This window comes from Fringilla coelebs (genome assembly GCF_963513975.1).
Source record: "Fringilla coelebs genome assembly, chromosome: 19".
Lineage (NCBI taxonomy): Eukaryota > Metazoa > Chordata > Aves > Passeriformes > Fringillidae > Fringilla > Fringilla coelebs.
Window position 1 is genome coordinate 8,689,043 of NC_140045.1, and position 27,043 is coordinate 8,716,085.

General features: G+C 46.6%; 1 protein-coding gene across 2 annotated transcripts in view; it reads right to left on the reverse strand.

Annotated features, from left to right (window-relative positions):
- CACNA1G (calcium voltage-gated channel subunit alpha1 G) overlaps nucleotides 1-27,043 on the reverse strand; it is a gene marked incomplete at its 3' end in the record, with an annotated part of 97,518 nt that overhangs the window by 35,732 nt on the left and 34,743 nt on the right. For both annotated transcript variants that reach the window (XM_084218307.1, XM_084218306.1), the window contains exons 11-20: nucleotides 26,002-26,116; nucleotides 25,155-25,310; nucleotides 20,907-20,975; nucleotides 18,059-18,152; nucleotides 17,308-17,495; nucleotides 16,732-17,178; nucleotides 11,145-11,245; nucleotides 9,869-9,992; nucleotides 6,931-6,999; nucleotides 5,866-6,050 (exon numbers count right to left, since the gene is read on the reverse strand). In XM_084218307.1, coding sequence (XP_084074433.1) covers nucleotides 5,866-6,050; nucleotides 6,931-6,999; nucleotides 9,869-9,992; nucleotides 11,145-11,245; nucleotides 16,732-17,178; nucleotides 17,308-17,495; nucleotides 18,059-18,152; nucleotides 20,907-20,975; nucleotides 25,155-25,310; nucleotides 26,002-26,116 — 1,548 coding nt within the window. The remainder of the gene's footprint in view (nucleotides 1-5,865; nucleotides 6,051-6,930; nucleotides 7,000-9,868; nucleotides 9,993-11,144; nucleotides 11,246-16,731; nucleotides 17,179-17,307; nucleotides 17,496-18,058; nucleotides 18,153-20,906; nucleotides 20,976-25,154; nucleotides 25,311-26,001; nucleotides 26,117-27,043) is intronic.

Here is a 27,043-nt window from a genome sequence, read left to right on the forward strand (position 1 = left end):
ATTACAGTTTGGGTTGGAAGGGATCTTTAAAGGTCATCAAATCCAACCCCCTGCAGGATTAGTAGTAGCAGGGATACCTCCTACTACTATATCAGGTTGCTCAGAGCTCATGATATTTCCAGGGATGGGGCATCAATCACCTCTCTGGGCAACCTGTATCAGTGTTTTCAGCACTCTCATCTTAAAAAATAATCTGTTGTGTCCTTATAGTGCTGCTGCGTACAGGGACCCGAGCTACCCCTCAGACCATCACAATTTCTGCTTTATACCCATTGTACAGCCTCAGCTCTAAAACAGTGCTCTCCTCCAGGTGAAACTTTACCGGCAGGACTGGAAGCATCTAACCTAATTTCTGTTGCTCCTCTCTGTCTGGTATCACACAGAATTTCATAACATAAGGTTAGATTATATCAGAAAGTTGGAGAAGTATAATGTGGACTTCATGACTGGAGAAAAAAAAAAAGTAAAAAAAAGAAACTGTACTATACTCTCAAGGTTAGTGCTGCAAAGAAATGACAAGTCTTGTGTGATTTAGAGAAGCCATCTCGGTAGGCTGGGAAAGATGAACGAGATACACAGCCTCACCGACCTGAAGGTGGGGACCAGGAATTGCATTTGAAGAGGTTACATGCCTCCCTCCTCTTGATGCCAACTGGAATTAAGCATTTCACTAGCTCAGTAAATCAGTTTGTACTGATGCCATTGAAACTGCTTTCATGACTCAGAAGCAGTTAAATGCTGTGAAAGTCAGAGGAGGGAAGTGACTGTGTGTTTGTGGGTGCTGCTGGTGACTCCTTTGAACACTTGGCTCTCAAATGTGTCCCAAACTTCCCCATGTTCTAGTTTCTGCCTGGGTCTCTCTTTTGCCATGGGAGTCCTCTCACCACCTCTCCCATTTCTCCCCAAATCTGGCTCCACCACCTGAAGCACTGTTGGAGTTTTGCTGCCTGGACAGGGCCCAAGTTCTCCTCCACTCCCTCTCCCAGGCAGGGTGCTCATGGCAGAGATCCCCATTGACACATTCACACTGATCATGTGTGGCCTCATCTGGGACCACAGCCAACCTGCACCATTCCTCTCCTGCCCTAGGGCCTGCAAGTTGAGTGATCTGCAGTGCTTAATGCACAGCCACCAGCTCTTACCAAAACTGTTGGGTTTAAACCATATCCTGAAAAGCTAAAGCTTATTTCCTTTTTTTTTTTTCCTGGTTAAATATTTACTCAAAATGTCAAGGGTAACTCATCAGTTATCACTTTCAAAAAGAAGCAGATGGTGGTATTTTTATCTCCTCTCTTACCAGTGAAACACAAAGAGCAGATGCTGCTATTCCTCACACTGAGCATCTCTGCCAGTTGGGTGCTGTGGCTCCCTATTTCAGATGCCTCAGCTTTCCTGACACTCAGATCTGGGTATTTTAGGGAAGGAAGAAGCTGGAGGGTGAGATGGCTGAAGGAGCAGAAGGCTGCACAGCCCATGAGCAGTATGAGGACTAGTGAATGTAGGCTGCCAGAGCTGCCCACAGGGGTTAGCCCAGCCTGGAGACCTTGCTGCTGCTGCCATGGGGCTGAGAGCTGAGCCCAGCCCAGCAAACTGAGGCTGAAGAGCAGCTCAGTGTGCCCAACTCAATGAGCCAGATAATGCAGCCTAACAGGCCATGTCTGAGTGCACAAAGCAAGCCCTGGGCTGGACAGGCTGAGGCTGAACATCTCTTTCAGCTCCTTAGATGGACTAAAAACCTTCACATGCCTCACATTCCTTGCACAGTGCTGGGTGAAATACAACGGCCTGCCAAACTACAGTTGGGAAACTGAGGCACAGGAGGAGGGAAGCCACATTCTCAGAGGTAGGAAGGCAACTCAATTCCAATAATTTCAGTGTAAATTAGGTCCTTTGGTGCCTTTAGAGATCCTGACTTTAGGGATCATAGACTTCTGTCCACTGTCATGCAGGATGGAACCAAAGTCAAGTCTACTAAACTGAAGGTCTATGGTCTGAACTACTGAAGCATCCTTAAATTTTGGGGAACAAGGAAGGAATTTAGTCTCCAGAGTTTAAAGCTGATCATTTTCTCCAATAGTTATTAAGAAATGCTGTTCTAGAAATAATAAAGTGATTTCCCCTGTGAGGTACTATTTCGTATCCAGCTGAGAGGGAAAATAGGAGGCTACTTATCTGAATTTGCAAAGTCATGTGCATGTAAAGGAATAAAGGGCTGAAAACCAGCAGCATTTGGCTGCTTTAAGCATTTTGATCAACCAGGGAATTCCTCAAATTAGAATGCATTAGGGTAAAAGCTGCCACCAGTTTAGCTCCATGCCAGGGCTGTTTTCAGCACTACAGGGAGAAAAGACTGAAAAGATTTTGAAAAATAATAAGTCTTGCTAATGGAAACCTTCAGACCTTGGAGCTGCCTCAGACTAAGGGCCTGATCCAACACTGAGGCAAGCCTGTGAGAAGATTCCTGATATTCTCCTAAGAGTCTGACAATTCTCTAAGGGGTGTCAATGAAATTCTCAGCTTTTCCAGATTATTAGTACTACCTACAATATGTCAACATACAGCATCCCCACACCTCATCAGTATTGCCAAGGTCCTGCTGCTATCAGGCTTGTAAAATTTTATTATCTGACCCCTACCTCTGCAATTTATGGCTGAAGCATGAAGCTGATTTGGAGCCCTGCAGCTGCGCAAGAAAAGGAGACCTGACAGCACAATTCCAGTCTGAATTAGGCATATGACAAACAGGGAAATTGAAATGAGACATTCTTTTTCTTTATTTTGGTGCGAAGAAACGTTAATCCTTCTAATTCCCCCTGGTTCTTCTGGTCTAAGGATTCCCAATGCTGTTGAACCCCTGGTGTGAGATGCTCCAAACCCACTGCCAGACTCATCCCAATTGGATCCTTACTAACATTAAACCTTCCTGATGAGAACTCTCAGAAGAAGTAGCAGCACTTAGATGAGGCAACAGATCAACATTAATGAAGATCTTCCTCCACAGATTAAAAGAATATTAGCAAAGATGATAATATGATAGATAGAAAAGAGTTATGAAATGACTATTAGACTAGGATAGTATAAAAGTGAGTAATTTATCTGTGTGCTTTAGAAGTCAAAGCCTGGGCTCTGTAGAGAGTAAAACAGCCCTGAAGTCCACCCACATTAAATCTGAATACATTTTCAATTTTGATTTCTCTCGTATCTTAAGCTATAACACTTGATCCCAACAATAGCAGATTGAACGCATTAGGAAGGAATGTTATTGTATAAGCAATCCCTTTACTGGCTGAAACATCAGAGGGTCATGGAAACATCTTTAAATGTCATTCCTCTGTGAATTTATTTTTGGAATTTTTGGTCATAAAGCTGGGCTTGAAACTTCATGGATTCAATCTGGAGGCTGATAATCAATCATGCAATCAAAACCCTGCGATTGGCATACAGGTTTTTTAATGTCTGGACAAAGGGCAGAACTGTGTGGGGTTTTGTGTGCTGCATAAATCAATGGGGTGGTTTCCACAGGAGAAAATATGAGACAGAATAAGGGAGATCTTTTGAAAGTATCTCTCTTCCAGGCCATCCAGTGGGAAAGCCAACACAGAGCACGAGGGTTGTCTCTGCCCTCGAGCTGAGTGTGACACACACAGCTGTGGCTGGGCTGCTCACCGAGGGTGTCCTCCTGCACTCCTGTCCTGGAGTGCCCCCAGAAAGGGAGGACAGAAGGAGCCAGGTTTGCTCCTCAGTGGTGCGAGTGGAAAGTTGCTTTGGTCTCTGCCTTATTCCTTCCTGAAGAAAAACTGGCTCAGCCTCCACGAGACACTTCACCCAGACATGATAACTGATGCCACAGTGTGCAAAGACCTCAGGTCACCTGTCCCAGCTGTCACCCCACGTTGATGCAGCTGCACATCCCAGGCTGTGCAGTGGGGATGTGATCCCTGAGCCGTGCGCCGAGCCTGCGGCAGAGGCAGCGTGGGCAGAGGCTGCTCAGGCAGCCCAGATGTGCGGCACAGAGGCAGATGGGCTTCCACAGGCAGAGATTTATGACTTACTGAAAAGCCCCCAGTTTGATGGCTGCTTTTTCTTTTCCTACAAATCTTATAATGGGAGAATAGAACTGATCCTGAACATATTTAGGGAATGGGCTTGCTGCTGTCTTTTTTTATGTTTCCTTTGTAGTAGAAAGCAGCATGTTGGCTGAAAACATGCACTTAATCTCTTGAGAAAACAAATCAAATGCCAATAGAAATGCAATAGCAATGGAAGAGCCTAATCTCACCCATACTTCAAATGGCCGGTCTTCCTTCAGTCAGCAGGTACTGAGTGAAGGAAGTTTCCCCATAACTGCAAATTATTCATGCACATAGGTGACTACAGAGGAAGGCTCCAGTTAAAAAAGACCCAAGTCCTGGCCAGACAGTCCTACAGATCTATAAAGAAGAATACAGGGCTTTGACCAGGTCAGACAGGTGATTCCAGCAGAGACCAGCACAACGCAAATGTCTCTCTTTAAATCTGATCTAACTATGGAACATCAGAGGAGAAACTTGCATTCTACAGTTCAGAGAATAGAAATCAATCCTTCTTTTACCCTGAGCCATCTCGACTATTTTATAGGTTTTCTTAATATGGGTCAAAAATCAGCAGAAACAGAGGAGCAGAGCAAATCAACCCAACCAGCAACTGGGCAGAAACTACCCTAGAAACTGCAGCTGTCATGAAATACCAGGGGACACACAAAGAGAGAAGAGCCTGAATTGGAGTCACATAGGAATACAGTCTACTTACATGGTGAGGGAGCTGAACTACCCCAGTGGTGCCAGCTGTCCAGATAAAAATGATTAAAAGCAGCTCATGTCCTAAAACTCACCAGGTACAATACACATACACAGACCAATTGAACAGAATGTCCTTTATAGCTGTTGAGAATATTTGAAAGATATGTATAGGCATGGCCATTGTTATTTAGACTTATTATTCACACAGGGGTAGTAAAACAACATCTTCTATCAGAAGCAGGGTCCTATTTTTCTGTTCTGAAAGAGAAAAATCCTGATTCAAAGTGAACCTTTTTATGGAGGAAGCAGCAGTAAGATATGACAGGCACACAAAGATGCTTTGAGCAGGAAGGTTTATTAGCTGCTGCATAACAGGAGCAGCAACAATGGTATTAAAGAAGAACTGCATTTAGCATGAAGAGAAACCTTCATGCCTTGGGGCACAGGTCACAAACAGATGCCTTTTTATATGAGGTTGGTCCTTGGGCAGGTTCTTAGTGGAGTGGAGCCTGTCCCTGGAGCATGGGATATTTCCTGCTGGCAGAGTTGGGGGGCCAAGTTAGTAGAACAATTGTTTTCATCTTGTCTGGGTCATTTTCAAAGTAAATGTCTCTCTAAAATAAATGGGGAGCTGGGGAAAAAAGCTTCTTTGCATTCTAGGTTAAGCAACAGTTGAGTCTGCTTCCTTAAAAATGATCTACCACCTGCTACTAATTTCCTTCTTTGTTATGAAAGCCATTGACTGCCTAAAGGAAAGGGGGAGAAGAAGCTGCTAAGCTGCACTTTACACAGAGCAAATGAGAACATAATAGCAGGGGATGTGTGTTTTAATGAGCAAAAGAGGCATTGATCAGTTTCCTATTGCATTTGGGGCTGGTCCCAAAACACAGCAAGGGGCCAGAGCTCTCGCAGTCCAGCAGGACCTGCAGACTGCCATTGCCGGCAGAGCTGCTGGAGGCTGGGATGACACCCAGCCTCCAGCAGTTACAGATGCTGTGCACTTGTTTCATCTGCCCCTTCCCTTGCATGAGTGCTCAGCCCTACCTTTGGCACACACATCCTTAGATCTTCCCCTGCTTCTACTTACCTCAAGGGCCGCAGTGTCCTCAGTAGCCTCAGAACCCGCAGCATCCCCAGGATTTTTGTGCCGCTGTCTGACACCATCGAGACCAGGATGTCGATGACGGAGATGAGCACCAGCACCCCATCCAGCACATTCCAGCTGCTCTTCAAGTAGGCTTTCTCCCCAAAACACAAGCCTAGTGCCACCACCTGCCCAGACACCAAGTTGCAACAAATTATGACTGTAGCAACCAGCGTGTTTGTTGCAGTTAGCAACATGCTGAGAACATATTATTTACAGACACCAGTCTGTGAGTCTATTTGCTTCCCAGTACAGAAGCCTAATTAGACAAACCAGCAAAGTGTTCTACTGAAAGAATTATGAAAATACCTCTGCAGAAACATCCCAGGTTGTCCCTTACAGCTGATGTACTTTTAATGCAGATAAACCTACCTGCACAAAACTGTTCCTAACATTTTTAGCTCTGGCATAAAAAAAAAATTCTATCCTATTTTATTCCTATAGATTGCAGGAGAAAAGGTGCAGAGTGGCTGACCCAAGCAATCATGTACAAGCTTTGCAAATAAAGAAACTAGAAAAACTTTCAAAAGAAAGAGCAATTGTTCAGTGAGATGATTATGAATTACTCAAGAGAGATTTATAGCCATGGGTTTCTGAGCCTTCTGCCTCAAATCCAGCAAAGTGTTTCAATGTGCTTAAGTCTCTCCGTCCTCAGGAAAGCACACAGCAGCTTAGGTTGTTGAGGACAACTGGTTGTTGAAGACAATGGGACTTACATGCATGGTTGAAGTTAAGCATGTGCTCAAGAGCTTTGCTGAATAGGACAGGATTGCTGAATTCAAGGATCCCATTGCTCCTATAATGGTGTAAATCAAGAGCAACTTCAGTGAAATTGTTCTGATGTAAAACGTGCTTGGAATAAGGCATATGGTGGGCATTCTAAGTATGATTCAGAAGAGGAAAATATACACCAAACTTGCAGCTGGTGGACCTAAGGGTTTTGTGAGTTCACCATAATTAAAAACAACTAATATAATACAGGCATGCTTATCCTCCACCTGCATTTACCTTAACTGTCATCTCAGTCAGGAAGATGACTGTAAAGATGTAGTTGGAGAGTGTTAGGAAAATCCGTTCCTATGAAAAAGAAAAGGAGAGACAATGTTTTATAGCCTGCTCTCAGCAGGTGTGCATCCCCCCGTGCATATTTGGGTGGTTGAAAATTGTTCTTCTAATTCTGTGCTGAAACAAGCCTTGGACTGTTTGCTTGCAAAGAGGAGAAAATCCAAATATTTAGACAATAACACTGCACGGTTCAGCCCCGCCAGTAGCCGGCTCTTTGTCAGCACCATGGACAGGGACAATGGCCAGCACCTCCCCCCCAAACCTCCATTTGCCTCCAAATCCTCCCTAATTTCCCGCAAGTCATCCTCCCCCTCATAGCGGAAACAGGGAGATGTTCCCTCCTTGAAACGTGCTTGACAAATCTCTACCTGCCTCTCACCTGCAGAAATCACTGCATTGTGTAAATATCACTGAGCTCCCAATTCTCCTAGAAATTAAGTCAATATTAGAGCGACAGAGCTGTGAGGCAGCAGGACTTGTGGGACACTGAAGCACAGCTGGCATGAATTATTACAGCTCCTGCAAAGCCAGCAAAGCTCTGGGGCTTTATGTCAGCTGAGACTTGCCCCCAAAAGGTCAATTCTGTTGCCCAAAGCCACAGTCTAGACCTGGAGCGAAGCCCAACAGCCTCATTTCCCAGTCCCTGCACTATCCACTAGACCATGCCCTCCTCAGCGCCACCACTCAGCAAGAGCAGCTAGTGATTACACATGAGCCCATGGACTGGTTCCCTATCCATAGTTACCAGAAACCTTTCGTTTTAATGGTGATTATTAAATAAATTACACTTTACCCTAACCCCTAGACGGCTTCTGATTCCCTGCACTGAGAAACAGACAGCAGAAGGCGGATGCTGGAAGAACGATGATGCATGTGCATACATGTATGAGCACATACAATTGGCCCCAGTCCTGCTTTTAACAGTTTTGGACTTATTTCTGCCTGTCCCTACAGAGCTGTCCCATAAGATATGCAGATTTCTCACTCAAAATGAGAAGCAATTTAAACATGACAAAACACCTTGGCAACTTTCTCACTTGCCTGATCATGATTTACTGGAAGTGACTCAGGAACCACAGAGTAGCTTGTTTCCATACATGGTCCATAATTAATTAGGTCCTAGACCTGTACTGTGATTGCATGAGCTGTGACATGAAACAATCCCATTGTTAGCTGACTGCCACACAGAAGGCTGCTGTAAGGGGCAGGTGCTTGCCAGGAGGGAGAGGATAGGGACCTGCTTGTGCAGCTGGAGATAAAACAGCAATAGCATGGAGGTGAGACTGAGGACATTGCATTCCTCCCTGGCATGGATGTGGCTATTTTGAAAGATAATCTCCCCGGTCCATGTCGTGCACTCTGCAGTGGAGACCACATGCTGGCTTGCAACAGCAGCCCCTGTTCTGATAAGCCAGCTGAAACTGGGACAGGGACAGAGAACTCACTTGAAGCAGTTAGAAAATCCACAGCTCAGGGAAGCAAAGAACAATTATTTTAAACGATTCAACCTAAACTAACTCTCTTGGTTTCCAGATGAAAGATCCATCTGCACAGGCAGGGCCCATGCACTTCTCCTGGATCCCCTACCCCACTGCTCAGCATTCCTCTTCTCCTCTGCAGCTCATAGGCCATGGTCCAGCTCCCTTGTTATAACCTAATGGTGAGGAACCTCACCCCAGGCCCTGTCTCCTTTCCTCTTAGCACTCTCCCAATGCCAGGGGACATCACAGTTCCTCCTCTCCTATATGAAATATTAGGTTTGTGTGCTACAGCTCTTTGCTGTGGACTCCAACTCACACATGTCATCCCATTTCCCTTCTGTGTGTACCTGCAGCTCCTTTTGGAGCCAGTCTTGGGGAGTGGAAACTCTCAGAGGACATAGCAAGGGGCTCAAAGGAAGCATTTAGTATTTTAAGGGAGGTTTTCAGGGTGCCCTATTTGGGGATAAGTAGGGTGATCTCCTCCTGCTACATCAGCTGGCAGGGAGCCCTGCTCTCTTCTTGCAGCTGTGAATTGGTGCACAACTGCAAGGGAACTGAAAAAAAAATGGATTTAGGGAAAGGATTGCTGGGCAAACTGTTACAGTAAGAAGGACTACTAGGGGATGCTTAAAATAGGCAGAGACCAGCCTAGACTCCAATTTTAAGGCCTTACATTGAAAACCCACAAAAATGAACAGCCTAACACGCCTACATAAACAAAACAGGATTCTATACAATTGTGATATGAGCAGTCTTGAGTGATAAATCAACAAGAGCCCAGCCCATCTCAGCCCCAATCTATGGTAAAATAAAAGAGAAATAGGATGATTCTGCCCCTTTGATTGCTGGATGCTGGTGCTGTGAGGGTCTAGTTTTAGGAATTCTTACATAGCGTATTAGAACAAAGAGGTTCTAAGAATTGGCATTGCAGTGCCTGCATCAATTCAGTTTTTCTGGTGTCACAACAAAGCTGCTACACAAAGGAGAGAGAAGAGTATGAAATGAACAGTTTCCCCCATTCCATTTGCACCACACATACGTGCCTGTGGGGAACAGATGGAAGAAGTGAACATTGTGTTGAGAGAGGAAAAGTGTTAGAAGGTTTCTCAGGGAAGGAAACTGAGACAGATGTCATGCTATGTCATGTGTTAAAACCTTGATCGTGCTTCCAGAAATGAGATATTGGATATATTGCAGGCCATGATCTGTGCACTTGTGCTTTAAAAGGAGACTGGATAAGGGCCAGGAGAGTTGCTACACCTAATTCAAAGGATACTCAGGGGGTGTCGGCACCTTCCCATTTTAAAAAGAGAAATTAAAAAAGACCAAGTGCACAGCAGTGGGGTCCAAGCCCCACGTGTTTGCTCCACGAGGAGCACAGGAAAACCTTAGAAACTCACAGCGCTGTGAGGCTCAATTTTGGGTCGTTCCATGGCAATGGTAATGCAGTTCAGGAAAATGATCACCAAGACGACGTGATCGAACATCTTGTGAGTGATGATTTTATTGCACATCAGACGGAATCTGTTGAGAGAGGGAAAAAAAAAAAGAGTAGACACAGACTAACTATTAATGCTCAACTGGCTGAGGAGACACACAGCAGCTCAACGCATAGCAGGGGAATTGAGCACTCTGCTTGCAAAGCAGATGAGCTCCAATCTCCCAATCCTCTCCCTGGCAGAGCTACACACTGAGGGCAGATTGGGTTATGAACAGAAAGGGATCTGATCTATGGAACTGAGCCACACATTTCAAGCCCTGGGAATGTTCCCAGAGGGCTTTGGTTACTTGGAATGGGGCAGCTGCTTCCATGACTCAGACACACAGCCAGGTTTGGATCTGCCCCTCTACCTGCTTCCTGGTGCTCAGGTTTAGCTTAAATAAAGGAAGAAATACTCCCAGTGAGCCCATAAGGGTTGAGCACACATGAAACCAAGAGACAGAAGCTATTTATTGTGACAGATGGCTGTACACTGACCCAGGATTTATAATACCGTATTACATTTCCCAAAGTCTGTTTCTGAAAATCTCTCTAATCTTTGTATGAATGAACCTGAACGCTGTCCAGGGCCCTCAGCTCCAACACGGGAAACCCTCGGGCGCGCGGGTGCAGTCTGGAGGAACGCGCTGAACAGCACAGCGCTCAGCGGGCTCCCCACGGCCAGGCTTGGGCAAGGGCAGAGCTGGGGGCCTTCAAGCAAGGAGAGGGTGTTCTCTGAGAGAAAGGGAAGGGGGAGGACAGAGATGTTCGGCTGAGAGGCAGGCTGAGAAGATCAGGGAGTCCTTTGCTGTGCTCTAAGTGTGTGGTGGGGCAAATTCAGATTTTTCTGCTTAATGCTGCACCTCTCCCCCTTGCTCCAAGCTCACACCACCAAGTGAAAAACTTGCAGAGCACTGGTATCACTGCCAAAGGAAATGAGGAACCTGATGAAGCTGCATGCCCTGGGCTATGGGTCTTGACTGGACACTCCTGTGCCCTCTGCAGCCAGTGACTGTTTGCTATTCAACCCTGATGTCATGCTGGGGCAGAGGAAGGGCTAGGAGTTTTGTGGACTGACATACAGGGACATACAGGGACCCATCTGGGATAAACAGGCAGATGAGCCATTGTAATGAGGGCATGCATTGTTCCCATCCATCCTACCACACCAGCACTGCCCGAGTGCCCTGCCTTACCTGGAGTGAGGGGCGAAGATGTAGATGGACCAGGAGTCCCTCTCTTTGCAGCAGGTGGGGAGCCGTGCCCGTAGCCAGGCCTTCATGCGGTCCCTTTTGCTCTGGAGGGAAAATGTACGGAGCAGGAGGAAAATACAGAACTCTTAAAACAACAACCCCCCAAAACTTCCACGTGAAGGACTTGGGGCAGCTTTTCACTAAAAACTTATCTTCAAGTGCTCAGTAAAGCTGAAATAAAATAATGTCCCCAGACAAGACCCTGTTGGGCAGGAGAAAGAGCTCTGGCAGCTAGATGAGGGCTGTGCCAGCCAGGTGAGCTCACAGTGCTCGGTCTTGCTTCTTTCTCTGCACTGTAACTGCATCTGACACACAGTTATCCAAGAGGAGAAACATGATACATAAAACCCTTGCCCAAAGGAACGATAACCCACTCAGTGCCTCCAAATACTCATCAGGTGCTTGCCTGAATCTTCTAAGGTACCTTGTGGAATTTTTGTGGGGTATTTTTTGTTTGGTTTTTTAAAAATAATATAGAATGCTTATGTCAGAGGTTATAAAGAGAGCAGAGGGAGAGATTCCTGCTGCTTGCTGGCCAAGCCCTGTGTCCATGCACCACTGTAAAGCTGAAGAAATCATTTGAGGCCCAAGTTTTGGTCCAGGAACAGAACGGTGATCATCTGCCTCTCATTCAGCATTAACAGATTAGATAGGAGATTATAAAGCCAGAAGGGAACACCATGGTCAGCCTGACCTGCATGAACATGGACCATCCAATTCATGCAAATTAATTCCTACTTGAAACCACAGCACATCCTCAGCCATGCATGTAGGCTGTCTGCAAGGTCATTTCAGGTCAGGAGGGTGGACTGCAAAAGCCTGAGCCAACAAGTCAACCAAAGACATAAAAAATTTGATGTCAAGGGAAAGCCTCATCCTGGCTGCAACAACTGATTTAACTTTATCACCCTCTCATCCATAGACCTCCAAAGGAAAACCAAGATCTTTAATCCCACTGGCAAAGCAGTGTTAGCACCCTGTGCAGACAACCATTAAAAGCCAGGCCAACATCTTCTTCACCACACCAGGGCTTCCCCAGCCCTTCCACGTCAAAGCACCAGAAGATAAATGCACAGACAAGTGTGTGTGCTGTCACCAGAGTGCTTTGCAGATAAATAAAAAACAATTCTTGCTCTTTCATAAGCCTTATTTCTCTGCTACCACCTGGGCTTGGATGGGCAGACCTGGGAATATGACTGCATGAGCTCTTTGAAGCTTCTTCTAGAGATTTCAGGGCTGTGAGGCCACAGAGAGGGGTGAAGGACAGCGCAGGAATCACCCTCAACCCAGGAGCACCTCCACTCCAGGACTAAGGCAGTTTTATTTATTTCATCTAGGAAACAGGGAGGGAGGATTCATTTTGAGGCAAACTGTTGGCACTTGAAGTACTCTGGAGTGTAAAAATGGGATTTGTTAGAGTAATTGAAAGGAGTGGAGGAAGTGCTTTCTCTTCCTACAGACACCCAGACTGGAGCCTCATTAGTGATGGACAATAATTGGTGTAGTGCCTTGATGACCAACTGAACCCTTCAGAAAATGAAAATCACCTTGGCAAATAAGAAGAAAAGTTTTAATAACAAAAAGTTAGAGCTTTCTACCCTGCTCCTTCAGCCATCCATCCTTCCCTCAACTTCTACACACACACACCAGTGGGGTTTTGGTTGTCTTGGATGTTCTCACATCCCTTTTCCAGCTTCAGGCAAAGAGCCAGAACTGCTCCCTTGTCTCTAAACTGTATTTAATAGAGCATGCATCCTTGGGGTTGTGTTATCCCTTTAAGCAGCCTGGTTAGTCTAATTATCCATAGATTTAACAAAGGTAAATAAATGGATAAAAATCAGGTGTCTGCTCAAAGCTGTGGTGAGAGCAGCGATTGCTACCCTAGCCTCTGGACATGGAGTAATAGCTACGACTCAGTCCAGTTCATTTTGTGAGCTGGAAGGTTTCCAGAAGTATCTATTATTCAAAGCAGTTCTGGTATTTATCAAGGGGATTTGTAGTGAATGGTAATGCGTCAGCAGCACAGAATGATTCTTTATATTCTTTGTGTCCAATTTTAATGCCAAAGATATTTTGGGGTTTGGCTAATTGTTGTAACTTGCAGTTAATGGGCTAAATCAGATAACAAAGGCAAAAAGTGATCTCCCATCATGTCTCTCTATTCAGTGGGTTACAGTAAGGGTGAGCACCAGGACTCAACTGGGGCTGCAGCCCAGCTGCTCTAAGCAGGGTGAAGTACATCCCCAGAAACCTAAACTCAGAGGAATTACTCCATATTTCCACCAGTGGAACACTGCAGGTTAGTTAACTTGAGCCAAAAGTAAGGTATTTGTGAAATAAACCCAGAGTGTTTCCAGCCTCAGCCCCTTCCAAGGCTTTCCCAGAGAGGTTGAGGCAGGCTCCAAGTGCTGACAACGGGGCTGACTGCTGTTCAAGCCTGCATTATGCTCAAAGTAAGATATCAATTATGTGGCTTAAATCACATCTATTTGTTCATAAACCACACCTGGACAGGATGAACAAAGATGGGGGGGGAGAAGAAAACTAACCTTTAATTCAGTTGCCAGTGACTTGGACAAAATCTCCCTGGGGAAGCCCACCCAAATCCCTTACCAGAGGCAGCAGGAGCCAGGATGTGGTAAAATGCTGGGTGCTAACAGGCAGCAGTGGGAATGAAGCCCCTCAATCCTACAGCAATGAGAGCTGCTGATAAATAGCTGCTTTTAAAATTATTATTATTTTTAGGAATTTCAGATATTAATGCACTTCTGAGGCTAGGATGAAAGCAGTTGGCAATAAAAGATGACTGATGCACTCCTCGGAGTAAGGGAGAGGCTTAGATTTATAAAAGATTTATTATAAGGATGGGGGAACTGCTGAAAAATGCTCTGTGAGCAGCAGAGGACCTCCAGGCAAGCTGGAAGCTGCACAGAGACGCTTGAGACCTGATTATTTAATTTTAATATGCAACAGGGACAGGCTGAGAGGGTTTGGGAGTGGCTGGACCATACGCCACAGAGAAAAAAGTGGAATAGGCAAAGGAAAAGGAGCTGCAATAGTAAAATGCAGTGAGGTTTTGGAGAGGAGGGGACACAATGGTTGCATATTCAATATTTTCCTCTACTTTCTGGTGGGAGCACTGAGCAATTTGGGTAGAAAGCACTCAAAAGCGTCTAAAATCCAGCAGTTGGAAACAACAAAGACTTGGCAGCAGATCCCTGATCCTGGTCACAGCCATGTGAACCCAAGAAAGCTCTGGATTACTCTCTCTGTGAGAGACTTCTTTTCTGAAGTGATGTAATAAAGAACAGCCCCCTGGTTTCCTAGTTCTGGGGAAAGAAGCTGTCAGGGGCCCGATTCTGGCCCCTCAGAGGGATGGAAATTCAGAGTAAAGAAAATCATTGAAGAAATAAAGAAATTCATTGAAGGCAGCAGAGCTGCAGTTATATAGGGGTAGCCTGGGAAATCCAGATGAAGTCTTTGTTCTTCCTTTAATTTCTGCACAGAGACAATCAAATCCAGGCAGCAAGGAGGGATGCAAAGCTTTGATGTAGAAGGGCATATTTAGGATTACTTTGATCTGAGTAATAGTCAAGTTCTTCTCTTCTTTTGTTCATGGGTAGTTTTGTATTTCATTTTTTCAATTTAAAATGCAATTTCCCCACCCCCCAACTTGTCAAGGCTAATTTAGGAGCAGAGTTTCCCCCCCAAATGTCAGGAGGGAAGCCCTGCAACCTGGGGACTAATTTTTCTAATCTAAGCAATATCTTCTTATCCATCTGGTTTACTGATTTGCAGGGAAGACATATTTCAGAGCATAGGAAAGGCACCAGCTAGCTGCAGGTATCCCAGTTGTGGCTATCCCACAGGCTAGAATACAATTTATTTCCCTTATTCTGTCACTTCTTCCCCTTGGCATTTGCTCTGACCATTACATGGAAGGGTATTAAGGGGATTATACCCTCCATGGCCAGACCTCAGTACGCAGAGGATGATGTTTGGTTTATGCTAAAAGCAGATGATAAAAATTAAAAATCTTATTCAACAGTTCATTGTCAGCACTGGCTGGAAGAGACTCATCTCATCACACCATGCCCAGCACAAGGGGGAAGGCTGGCTTTTGATCCTGAGGGGGAAAAAGGAAGAGACTGGTGGGATGATTGGGCCAGGTGAGCTGGAAAAGTAGCAGATGTTGGAGCATGAGAAAAAAAATCCCTAGCAAGCAATAAAGAGCATGGTCTCTTCAACACTTCTAATAGTGGGGAATTTTCCAAAAATAATTACTGCTCCTTTTCTTAAAAATTCAATTTATTTTATGGAAGTTAAAAAGCAGGTTAAGAAAATGAGTAAAAATCCCAGGCTGAGGATCCATGCTGGAGATGTAATGGGATAATGGCTTTTTGCAAAGGCGGTTCACAGCTGAGTGACTCCATTCTGCCAGCACTAACTCTCCTTCTCCTCCTGTAAGGAACAGAGGACTCTGGAGTCAATGCCACCTTTCACATCCCTTCACATGACCCCAATTCCATTTTCATTCAATAAAGTCAGGGGAAAAGAGTAAAATCATGTCCAAATGCAGCTTTCCTGTTCTCAGAACAGCCCCTGCTACCATCACATGTCTCTACCCAAACCCCATCTACTCCCCCAAAAGAAACAGTCACCCCTGGGCATGACACATCAGACCATCACACTTTTAAATCTGGGAACAAGGTATAATCAAACAAAGAGATAACCTGGGACAAGCAGAAAACACTCCAAAACCGGCCCCAATGCACACATGATAGCCAGAACTGTGACACCCTTGTGCCCAACTCAAACCCCATTCTGCCAGTCAGGCAAACAACTTTGTAAAAGCAGTCAGATTCCCCTTTTTTCCATTTAAGATACCAACACCCATCTGAAAAAAGGACAAGGAACCCTCATCCCTTCCCTGCACTTGCAGTCTTTTTAGCTTATATTTCCTAAATGACAATTTTCAGGCCTGTGAAAGAGACACTTTTCAGTGAAATGCCTCTTCAGATGGAAATCAATGCAGGGCCTCTGAAATTACCACCATCTCCATGGCACTAATGCTGCCACAGGAATGGAGGACCAAGCCACGCTCTTTCTTTGCCTATAGAAGTTTTCTTCTGCTGGTGTGGGGGCAGAAAACTGAATAATACTTAGAAAGCAGGGAGACTCACCTGGTTTGTTTTAAAAAAAACAAAAACAAAAAAGAAAACCAAAAATTAACCCATAAAAGCATAAATTTCAGATAGCCTTCACTCTCCATGATTTAGTGGAATCTGGACCTTTTTGCCCTGATGTCTCCATCATGAGCCATCTGATACTATATGCAGTACTTCCTAGGATACCAATCCCGTCTCTGAGATCATCCACTGCCCAGAGACCTTCTGGGTGACTCTTGTCTGATCTGGTGGTGATGGTGGCACCTAATATCTTTTGCCCCCACTTGTGCGCCCCTGAGACAGTGACAAGCTTTGTTTTGACAAGTCATAAGACCCAAAATGAGCACGTGGCACTTCCTTACCATGCTACCTTCATCATCGCCATCATCACCATCCTGGTGGGGCTCATCCAGGTGGAGCTGGTGCAGCAGCAGACCTGGAGAGGTCCTCCCATTGCAGTCCTGGTGCTCGGAGACAGACGTTCTGGTGCTGTGCATACTGCTGGTCCGATACAGGGAAGGCACCTGCAGAGTATCCTGGAGGTCAAAGGACCCTTTCGTTTCCAGCGACTCCATGCGGTGAGGCAAAGAGCCATTGAAACTGCCGGCCCGGCTGGAGTGCTCCTCATCAGAGCTGTCCCCTTCCTCGGAGCTCTCCTTCCCCTCCCCGGACAGGAGGGACCTGCGCTCGCCGCTCTGCCCCCGGCGCTTGAGGCTGGGGGCCCGGCCGATGCTGTTCCAGCTGGAGCGGCGGCTGTTCCAGGAGCTGCTGGCGCGCCAGGGACTGTGCGGGGAGCTGCGGGTGCTGGGCTGTGGGAAGGACAGCGACAGGGAGCGCATCAGATCTGTGCCACCTGCCCCAGGCCGGCGGGGGCGGCTGGATGGACGGACAGCCCCACGGACGCACTGAACACCCGCAGGGGGAGGTGATGCGAGTACCGGGGACTTGAGTTCGTGGGCGGCAACGGGATCCGTGGAGACGCCGCTGGCGCGGCGGGACTCGTAACCCTGCGCCGCGTCCCCGAACACGGCGCTCTTGGGCATGGGCATGGGCGTGGCGGCCGTGTGGATGATGAGCGGCGGGGTCAGGCTCTTCTTCAGCTCCGGGTGGTCGCTCAGGGCCATCACTGGAAGACACAAGCGGGTTTTTAGGCGTCACACCTCCAAGGGGAACACTTACAGCCTGCTCGTGGGCTGGCAAAGCTGCTGCGCAGGGAAGGCTCTGCTCTGAGCATCAGGGGGACGTGGGCCAAAAAGCCCTTCTGGAGAATTGCGCCGTTCAGCCCAGCAGGGGGATGTCAAACAGGAATGGGATCGGGTATCAATGGTAGAGGACAGCACACCCAAAATGTCACCTGCTGCCCCCTCAAACTCCAATTAACACCCACCAGCTCCAGCCCTGGGAACTTCCTGCCCACCCCCTCCATCCTCTTTCTCCAAACTCCTCCAGCAGAGACACCCCACAAGCCCAGACCTCGGGCTTGATGGGGAAATTAACAGCTCAAATGCAATCATGTCTCTCCCTGCCTGCATCCTGCAGTCCCACCCCGAGCCTGCTGCAAAGTTAAGCATGACACAACTCGGACTACAGCATTCCCTCTAGGAGGGGTTTTTTCCTTTCGGACACACTGTTTTCACAGCAAAGCAAGGTTTCTGTGGAAGGGCCTGTCCTTCCAGGGTTATTACTCACAGGCTGGATTTGACAAGTTTTTCTTAAGTTCTCCCTCCTCTTCCAGGCTGTGGGGGAAGAGATCCCCCTCGGAATCAGACTTGGAAGCATCACCCTGGAGCAAAACAGAAGGCTTCAGCAAGGAGGCTGAGGGGCCACAGTGCACGGACAGCCCTCTGCAAATATGGATTCCCGTGTCCAACACCACACCTTACAGATCCACTGAACTTGGTACCACGATGCAACATCACCTTCCACAAAATGATGCATGCACAGGTTTATACCACAGACTAATTAACCTCCTATCAGGAAGACGGATTGCCTCTGGCTCCGAGCACAGTCCCAGAAAGGGATCAGGAGAAAAACCAAACTATTGCTTAATTTTTGCTGCTGGAATTGCATATGTGGCAAATGTTAGGGAAGGACCAATATTGGTGAACAATTTGAGGACAAAAGATGATCCTACTGATCCCTCTGAATTTATACACCTAAAACTCTCTGGGTGTGGCTCTTTCTAGTGATGCTTTGGTGAAGCAATCCAGGGTTCACCAAGGGCACAACAGACCCCAAACTTCCAACATGAAAAATGTGACGTGTCCACAGATGCCCCATCAGCACAAAGAGGATCCAGGTGGCAGAACCCGACTGCCACGAGGGACCCTTTCCCTCCCAGCTGCCACACACAAGGGGAGCAGGACTTTTGGGGATTTATGCTGGATCATTTGGGAGGTTTAAATTCTGCTGTATCATTTCAAATGTTGGTGGTTGAGCAAGGCCTGCCTCCTCTGACAGGTACCCATCCTCAGGTAGAGGAAGATGATGTTGATCATTGTTCTCTGTGTGGTGCCTGGGTTCTTGCTCCGTCCTGTGGCACAGACCCTGATTCTGTCCATTGGCACTGCAGAAAGGCACTTAGGGTGTGGTATAGTTGGGATACACCTAAGGGGGGCAGAGGTGCTCGCCAGAATGACTGATACCCATCCAAAAAGAGGAGGATTCATGGCTGAAACCACTGCTCTGGCAAAGGGCACCAAGCCCTGACACAATGGAGAAGAGGTGGGAAGGTGGGGGAAGATGCTGGGATGGGAGAAGCCAAGCAGATCCTCACTTCAGCAGTGAGAGCCCAGGAGCCCCAGAAAACCCCACCAAGGCTAAGCTGCGTCCACAGGAGCCCTGGCCAGCACTGCTGAGGTTTGGTGCTAGGGTACCCATTGACTGTAAAATCTCAGAAGGACCCCAGCCTGGGACAGAAGGAAGAGATGAATCCAACACAGGTCAGTGCCCCATACCTCATTGTTAAGCCAAACCCCAGAGGGATGAGCCCCAATACTCCCCCCTATTTAGTGTGGGCTCACTGAACTATTAAAGATATTTTTTCCAGGCAGGCTGGACACTCAAAGATATTTTTAAGGCAAAAGACTGTGATATGAAGTGTTGGCTTAAAAATCCCCTGAGGATTCAGGACTTCTGTGCGTTTCAGGAAAGCTCCTCCTGCAGGATGCAGTCTGGGAAGGTCAGGAATGCACCTTGCAAGAGGGAGCAGTAAAGTCAGCCTGGCTTGAGCTTTGCTGGAGTCAGATCCAGTCTCTGTGTGAGCAGGGGCTCCAGCTGGCTCCAGGTATGCTCCCCACAGAGGCTCCCAGCTCAGCCTGTCAGCAGGCCTGCCAGGAATTACTCATTCTCCCTGATGGGTTATTAAAAAGAAATAAATACTGGGAAGAATTTTACATGATTTTTATTCTTGGAGTGCTCCTCAACAACCCTAAGGAAAGTTTTAAGGGGGCACAATGAGATGTGTGTCAAGAGGGAAAAGCAGAGCTATGTGGGGATTTCCCACCCCCTTCCCCAGCACCAAACCCCATGTCTGGAGGGCAGTGAGCATCCCCTCCCAAACAACACGTGCCAGACTCGGGATGGTGCAGGCAAACATCTTGCAGCTGGTGCTGCTGCCCGTTACCTGTTCTTGCACTCCCAGCTTGCCTTTCTGGATAGAAAAGGGGTTATGAGAGAACAGGGAGTTAAAATCCTTTTGGGAAATGAGGGTATGTCAAGCTGGACCAGGCAGTACAACAACTAAACCAGCCTGTACCAAAAGGGACTGACACACTGGGATAGAAGGGGAAAGGGCTTTTGGGCTGAGGAAAAAGCCAGGCTTCTTAGAAAGGACAGAAAGGGAAGTGAGTGGTAAAAAGAGAGATGAGTTTGGCAGAAGGGTGAGGTTTGTGGTGTGCTGTGCTTCGGAGATCCACAGCTTCCTCGGAGCCGAACAGGACCATTTCACATCCTGTAATGTGGCATTGCCCTGGCAATCTCAGCATTTCCACAGTGCAACTGCTGCTGTCTTACCCTGTCCTGCAGAGCACAGGACTCCCACACACACATCAACACACACACACACCTATCAAAACAGGTTTGATTCCAGGTCCCTTCATTCCTAGACATCCTTCCCCACCTGCATGAGGGAGCCTCGGCACGCATGCCCTGCAATCAGCGTCACCGTCCACATCCCCAGGGAGGTCCCTGGGATGTGACTGTGCCATGGAGAGGCTGTGACAGTCTCTTGGGGAGCCTTCCCCAGGGCAGGCATCCAGAAAGGGGTCAGTGAGAGCTGTTGGCCGGAGCCACATCAGCCCCTTCAAAGCACCCACCTTAATTTACCTGGGTCCCTCAGAGAAGGAAGGGACTTAAAATCAGGGCTGACTCAACAATGAGGGTGACAAAAAGGAACAAAAAACCAAAAAACCACTTCCAAAATACTCAAATAGACCCCAAAAGAATGACAGCTACTATGATGAGAACAGCACCACAGTGTGTGACCAGGCACCACGAGAGAGACAAGCACAGTGGCGGTGGGATGTGCTGTACGTACCCCCGACGAGTCGACAGGCAGCTGAATACAGCTTAACTGCCCACTCGCTTCTTCTCGCTTGGAGATCTCCTGAAGGAGAAACGGGGGGAAGGAAGAGGGAGGAAGGGGAAGGTGGGGTTCAATTTTCAGTTTCAACAGCAGGACTGAGTGGAGAATCAAAAAACACAGGAGAAGAGGCAGGGAAGCAGAGGGGAAGGGGGAGGAGGGCAGTGTGTGGCTACAATGGAGAGGCAGGCACTGGATCCATTCCACTCAGCACAGGGACAGAGTGGGATTTCAGGTAGAAAGAAGCCCTTTGAAGGGACCAGCCTTACACCCTTTAAATTAAGTGTTTTGAACAGAGCTTGCTTCAGCTCTTAAGTGATAATTGTGCTAATGAAACACCAGCTAATTATTGAAAACATTTTTTTTTTGCAGCTGTATAATAGCATCTTTATTTATTATGCCTTCATTAAGCAGCAATGGAGGCTTTTAATGAATGTTTGATTAACATACTATCAGTGCTCTTGCAGGTGAAATACCTAATTTCAGGAGAGACACAGTCTGCTGTGAGTTCAGATCGGTGCTCAGTCCTGTTAGGGGAAACACCCATTTGAATCAGCAGTTTAAATCAGGGGTCTGCAGCCAGAGGGGCACAGCCCCATCCTGGGAAATTTTGCCACACCCATGACCCCAACATTTCACAGCACCAGAAGCCAGCCTTTTCTGCCCATTTGGAAATCAGACATAATTTTTCACCTTGTTGTGTTTCCCCTTGCTCAGGTGTGGCTCTTCCACTATTCCTCAGCATATTTCAGCAGTTTGGCAGTGCCTGGTCCTGTCCCATGGGGCAACAAGAGGTTCCCTGCTGAAGCAGTTGGGCACAGTTTATCCTACCAGCTGAATTCTTGCATACAGGGCAATGGATCTTTCCTCTGGTTGCTAAATAGTTACAAAACTCATCCCAGCCTAGGCTGGGATGAAGAGTTTAAGTACTTGCCTGCAATGTAATGGACACTTAACTTAAAGTCTTTGCTTGTAATAGAGACATGGAAAAGCCATTGAAAGGGAAAAGATGGAAATTTTCCTTTCACAAGGAAAATCCCACTGAAGCCGACAGGAATGCAATAGGCAAGGGGTGCAAGAAAAACACCATCCAAAATCTCCCCTCCTGGAGCAGGACTGTTCCCTTTGGTGAAAGCCCAGAAGAAGTTGAACATCTGTATTTCCCCAAGGATGCTACCTCTAGAGAGCAAGTAGCGTCCTGCAGAGAAAAGGATGGAGAGGCTGGAGGACCTGGGGTGCCAGGGAGGGACAAAGGACAGAAAGGATCAAACCCACAAGTGAGGACAGATGGGGACAACAGGACACAAACTGGGAGGATTACCAATGGAAGAATACACCTTGGAGATAACACTATTAGGAATTTCCTCGGGAGAATTCCCTCCTGACTAAGAGGAGACATTCCTTGCTTTAGAGAGAAGTCTCCAAGGCAGGCACCGGAGTGGTCACGCAGCAATTTCCAGTTAGCAGCTCAATCAACGGAGTCCCCTGCTCACCTTCCCTGCACCAACACCAGGGTCCAATTCAATCAGGGAATGTGCAAAATTAACCACATGGCAAAAAGTCCTGCCTGTGCCTTTTGCATGAGAGAAGCTGGTTAAAGGACACATTCCAAATTAAAGGAATTAATTCCAAATTAAAGGAAAAAATGGGGAAAAAAACCCTCCACCTCAATCCTGCAAAATATATTGCTCTGTATTTAAAGTTTGGAAGAGGCCCTTTTAGTTTTTCAGCTGCTTATAGTCATCTGCTGCCTGGCAACTGGGGCTGCAAAGCCATGCACTAAAATTAACGACGTGCTTGTGGATTGAAGAAAGGTACTCAAGGACCAGGGAGATAAAGGCAGCAGCCCCAGGATTGTGTTTCAGCCCAGAAATCTGAAGGAGAATGGAAAAAAAACCCCAACAAACTCAACTCAGAAGAGTCAAGTGCAGACACAGGCAGTAGACTCTGGGGTTTGTTTACAGCGAGAGATGATCTCTCTATTAATTCTGCTTAGGAGAGGATCCTCTCTGTGCTGGCTTGCAAAAACCAGAATGTGATCTGTTCACAAAGCTACTCACCAGCAAAGCTGAATAAGCATAAACCAGCAAGGCAAGACCTGGGGCCTGACCTCCAGAGACATTTGCTCCCAGTCTGCTGCAGGAAACATGTGTTGAGCCAAGGGCTCTCTTGGTGCCATTGCACCTTACTGGACGAATATAGAAAACTCAGAATAACGAGGTTGTGGAAGGAAGATTATTATGAAAAAGCTATCATCAAAGCCTGAGATATAAAATAGCAATGTAATCAGAGTCACAAATTATAGAAATATGGTGTGTGTTTGTTAAAATTGTCAGGGCTGTTCAGGACTGACAACCCAGGTTTGGTCTTTGGGGGCTGCACTGGTTCCTGGTCCCTCAATACTGGCATGAGCATCACTGGCTTCAGGCTGTCCCAGTGCTGTCCCAAATCCAAGGTTCCTCTCTGATTTACACAGCACTTAAAGCACATTTCAGCTTACACAGATATCCTGGAGCTGGCTTGGACCAGCCCAGCGCTGCTCTGGCAGAGGAGACATAGGGGCAGTTAATGGGGCAGCCCTGCCACAGAAAACAGCCAAGAGCAAATTTTAGGAGTGCTGCAGGCACTTCCCTGACTCCAGGGGAGCCATATCCTCAAGGACATCATTACTGGAATAAAACCACAACACATTAAGCCAGGACATGACTTTACAGGGAGTTGCACCATGGCACAGCTGGCCACAAGGCAAGGGATAATTTGCTGCCCAGGAAGAAGCATGCTGCAGTGGTGAAGCAGGAGCATGCTCCTGCATGGTAAACCAGACTGAGCCAAGGAGCAGAGGAGTCAGCCTCCCTTAAGGGCCAGGGGCTGGCAAATGGGCTGCTGCATTTAAAGGCTGTATCCTTTTCTCTGCGTAGTTGGTGCAGAGATCTAGGTGATCTCCTGTGCTGGTGACCTTCAAAGATCAATTTGCCAGATTGAACAAAGTTTGGGTTTCGAAGCTGTCACCAGGAACAGACAAGGAGCTTTGTACCTTTTCTCACTCGGGCAAGGGAACATTTTTGGTATTTGAAAGACTGAGCAAAGGAACATTTTGCCCTTTGAGACAACCCAGCAGTGATTGTCCCTTTGACTGAATGGTGGGGGACATTTACAGACAGAAACAGCTACAACAATAACAATTAAAAAAGAAAAGTACCATCATGGAGAGAGAGAAATGATACAAAAAGAATTGCTTCTTGCTATGTCCTGGTATGACTCCATTAATTTAACTTCAAAAATAGTAATGATAATAAAAACTGTTCTGTTCGTAGGGTTGCAGGATATTATAATACACATGCAACAAAACTCAAATAATATTTATTCACCCCAGAATGCTTTAAAAAATCAGAGATAGTGTGTAGAAGTACAGCCCATATAAGCAGACCTAGTGAGGAGTTTTAGGTTGTATTTACCTGTGCAACCAATGCCCTGGACAGGGTATAAGGGTCCCCTCTCCTAATGGGTGTTCTTGAACAGCTGGAAAACTGCAAGGAGCAGGTGAGCATCACAGTTTCCCCACTCTGAGGGGTACTGGGTGACATGCACACCTACACCGAGCTGGACAGTTGGATTGGCAGTAGGATGGAAAAAAAGGTTGAGCTCAAGCCTACATGCCCCCTCCAAGCCTCCAGCAATGCAGGATGTCTCATGGAAGCTCCCATTGCGATGAAGCAGATGGCAGAGACCAGAAATCATGTACTTTAAAATACGCAGAGCATTGCAGGGCTGGAAACTGGAAGAGCTCCGTGAATGCATACCATGAAAAAAGATAATCATGTCACTAATCTCTTACCAGCCTGTGTAAATTTTCAGGAGGGGCCTTTAATCTGGATGACAAACACGGTGAAAACTGTTTCAAAGAGACTGTCATAGCAGTGATCCCATCCGCAGTGCCTGACTCACACCTCATTTCCCACTCCTGCATTAAAGCTAACAATGCTTTTCATTTAAGCCCTTCATTTAGACGGTTTGCTGTATTAAATTGCACCACGGATACAGAAACAAAAAAAGTAAAAAAATAAGAACACCTTAAATTTTACCCTACTTTTTTCCCATACCACTTCTGTCAAGGTATTGCTGTCCACCTCAGAAATCAGATTCCAGGATCTGGAGGTCCTAAAACTAGAAAAGAAAGTAAAGGCACAAACATGAGGACATTACCTCTGTCTGGAAACCTTCTACCAGGATGGCCACCAGCAGATTAAAGAGAACGTAATTCCCAAATGTCATGAGAGCGATGAAGTAGAGAGCAGCCCAGGACGAGGTGGAGGCCATGCCATTATAAAGGACCTTGTTCCAGTCTTCCTGCGTCAAAATCTGCAGAGGAAGAGTATCAGGACTATGGAGATACTGGAGGATAGCATGCTGGATATCCACGCTCTGGATAGGCCAGACAAGCATCCTGCTTTTAGGGTTTCCACTGTAGCTGTACCACAAGAGGATAAATCCCTTCTGAGCCAGAGAAGAGAGAGAACCAGAGATTCCCAACCACCAGCAAGGACCTCGTGCAAACTGCCCTGTCCCCCATATCCAGGGACAGCCATAAGGGAGGGTAGCATCACACTGGTCAGACCTTTCCTTAGGTCAGCCAGAATGACTTAAAGCAGCCTAGAGCTGCTAGAACAAAAACTTACACATATCAGCTTTAAACCAGATTCCATTATTTGTCAAAATACCACTACAAATGGTCGTGATCTCCTCCTTTCCATCCCTTCCCTCTACATTTACTTTCACCTCCTTTCCATCCCTTCCCTCTATGTTTACTTTCACTACCCAGTCCATATCCTGCAAACACAAGAGCCTCCTGACTTGACAGCCCCTCCTCACCAGGGTTCTGATTCAGTCTGGAAAACAGTCTGAAAGCCCCCATAAACCAGTACTTGTGATTTTGGGTCATCATCTTTCCATGGCACGGAGCTTCACTAAGCTGTCTCGGATGTATTGGAAAACAACCCCAGTCCTTGCAGTCTCAAAATGCCCATCAGTTGTTGTATTTTCCATTTTGTACCTGGAAAACAGTGACGATGGCCCAGAGCAAGGAGTCAAAGTTCTTCCTGTCGGGCAGAGTGTCACCATCCCGCTCTGAAGCAAACTTACAGCCAAAGAGGTGCATGCCCAGGATGCTGCAAATGACAGGAAGCAGGAGCTCGACAATAGGACCACCACACAAATCAGTAATCATACAGCAGGGTGACTGTCTCCTGATTTCACCTGAGCAATTCCTTTTTATGCTTTTTTAAAAAAGATGGATCCTTTGCTCGCTGAAAAACATGCCTTGAGATCACGCAAATTTAGGTCAAATCTGTCAAGGAGTTTCAACCAAAAAGTATGTCTGCTCCTTATTTTTCTTCTGCTTCATTTTTTATAAGTCAAAACATTGTCTTTCAACATTTTCTAAACAAAATGTTTTGACTTTCTGTTTTGCAATGACACATTTTTAGCAAAATATGCTTCAACTGAATTAGGAAGACAAAAAGGGTTTCTGTGAAATGCCTGAATAAGACATATCAGGGGACTTGAAACAGCTTTTTCAATTTTGACAGAAGAACAGAATACCTTTCATTATGGATAGATTCTAAAAGAATAATCTGCTTTTCCCTGCTCTCTGCTAGTAACCTGAATAATCAAATTATTTACAGCTCTACTGAGCACCATGCCTGCAAATGGCAGTTTTGGAGTCTCACAGGAAGAAGGGACATTATGCCCTGGAAGAGACTGTCTCTCCTCAGCCTTCCCAGTGCCTGCATTGCTCAAACACCACAGCTGGCTGTAGAAAGAGAAAGACTCTTCTCAAAATCTAGACCAAAATCTAAAAATACAGGGCTATGGCAACCCGGTTTCTAACATTTCTACCTGTCTGAAGACAATGCCATGAAAAAGCACAAGCACCACCATGGCATTCCTTTCGGAACATCATCCTCTTCTTGGCAATATTTTTATCACCAAGCTTTCTGATAGTTGGTAAGTAATGGGATTGCTGTCTTGGAATCATCCAGCCTGAAAGATCTTCTTTGTAAAACATTTTGCAAAGAAGTCTCATCTGGCTGAGA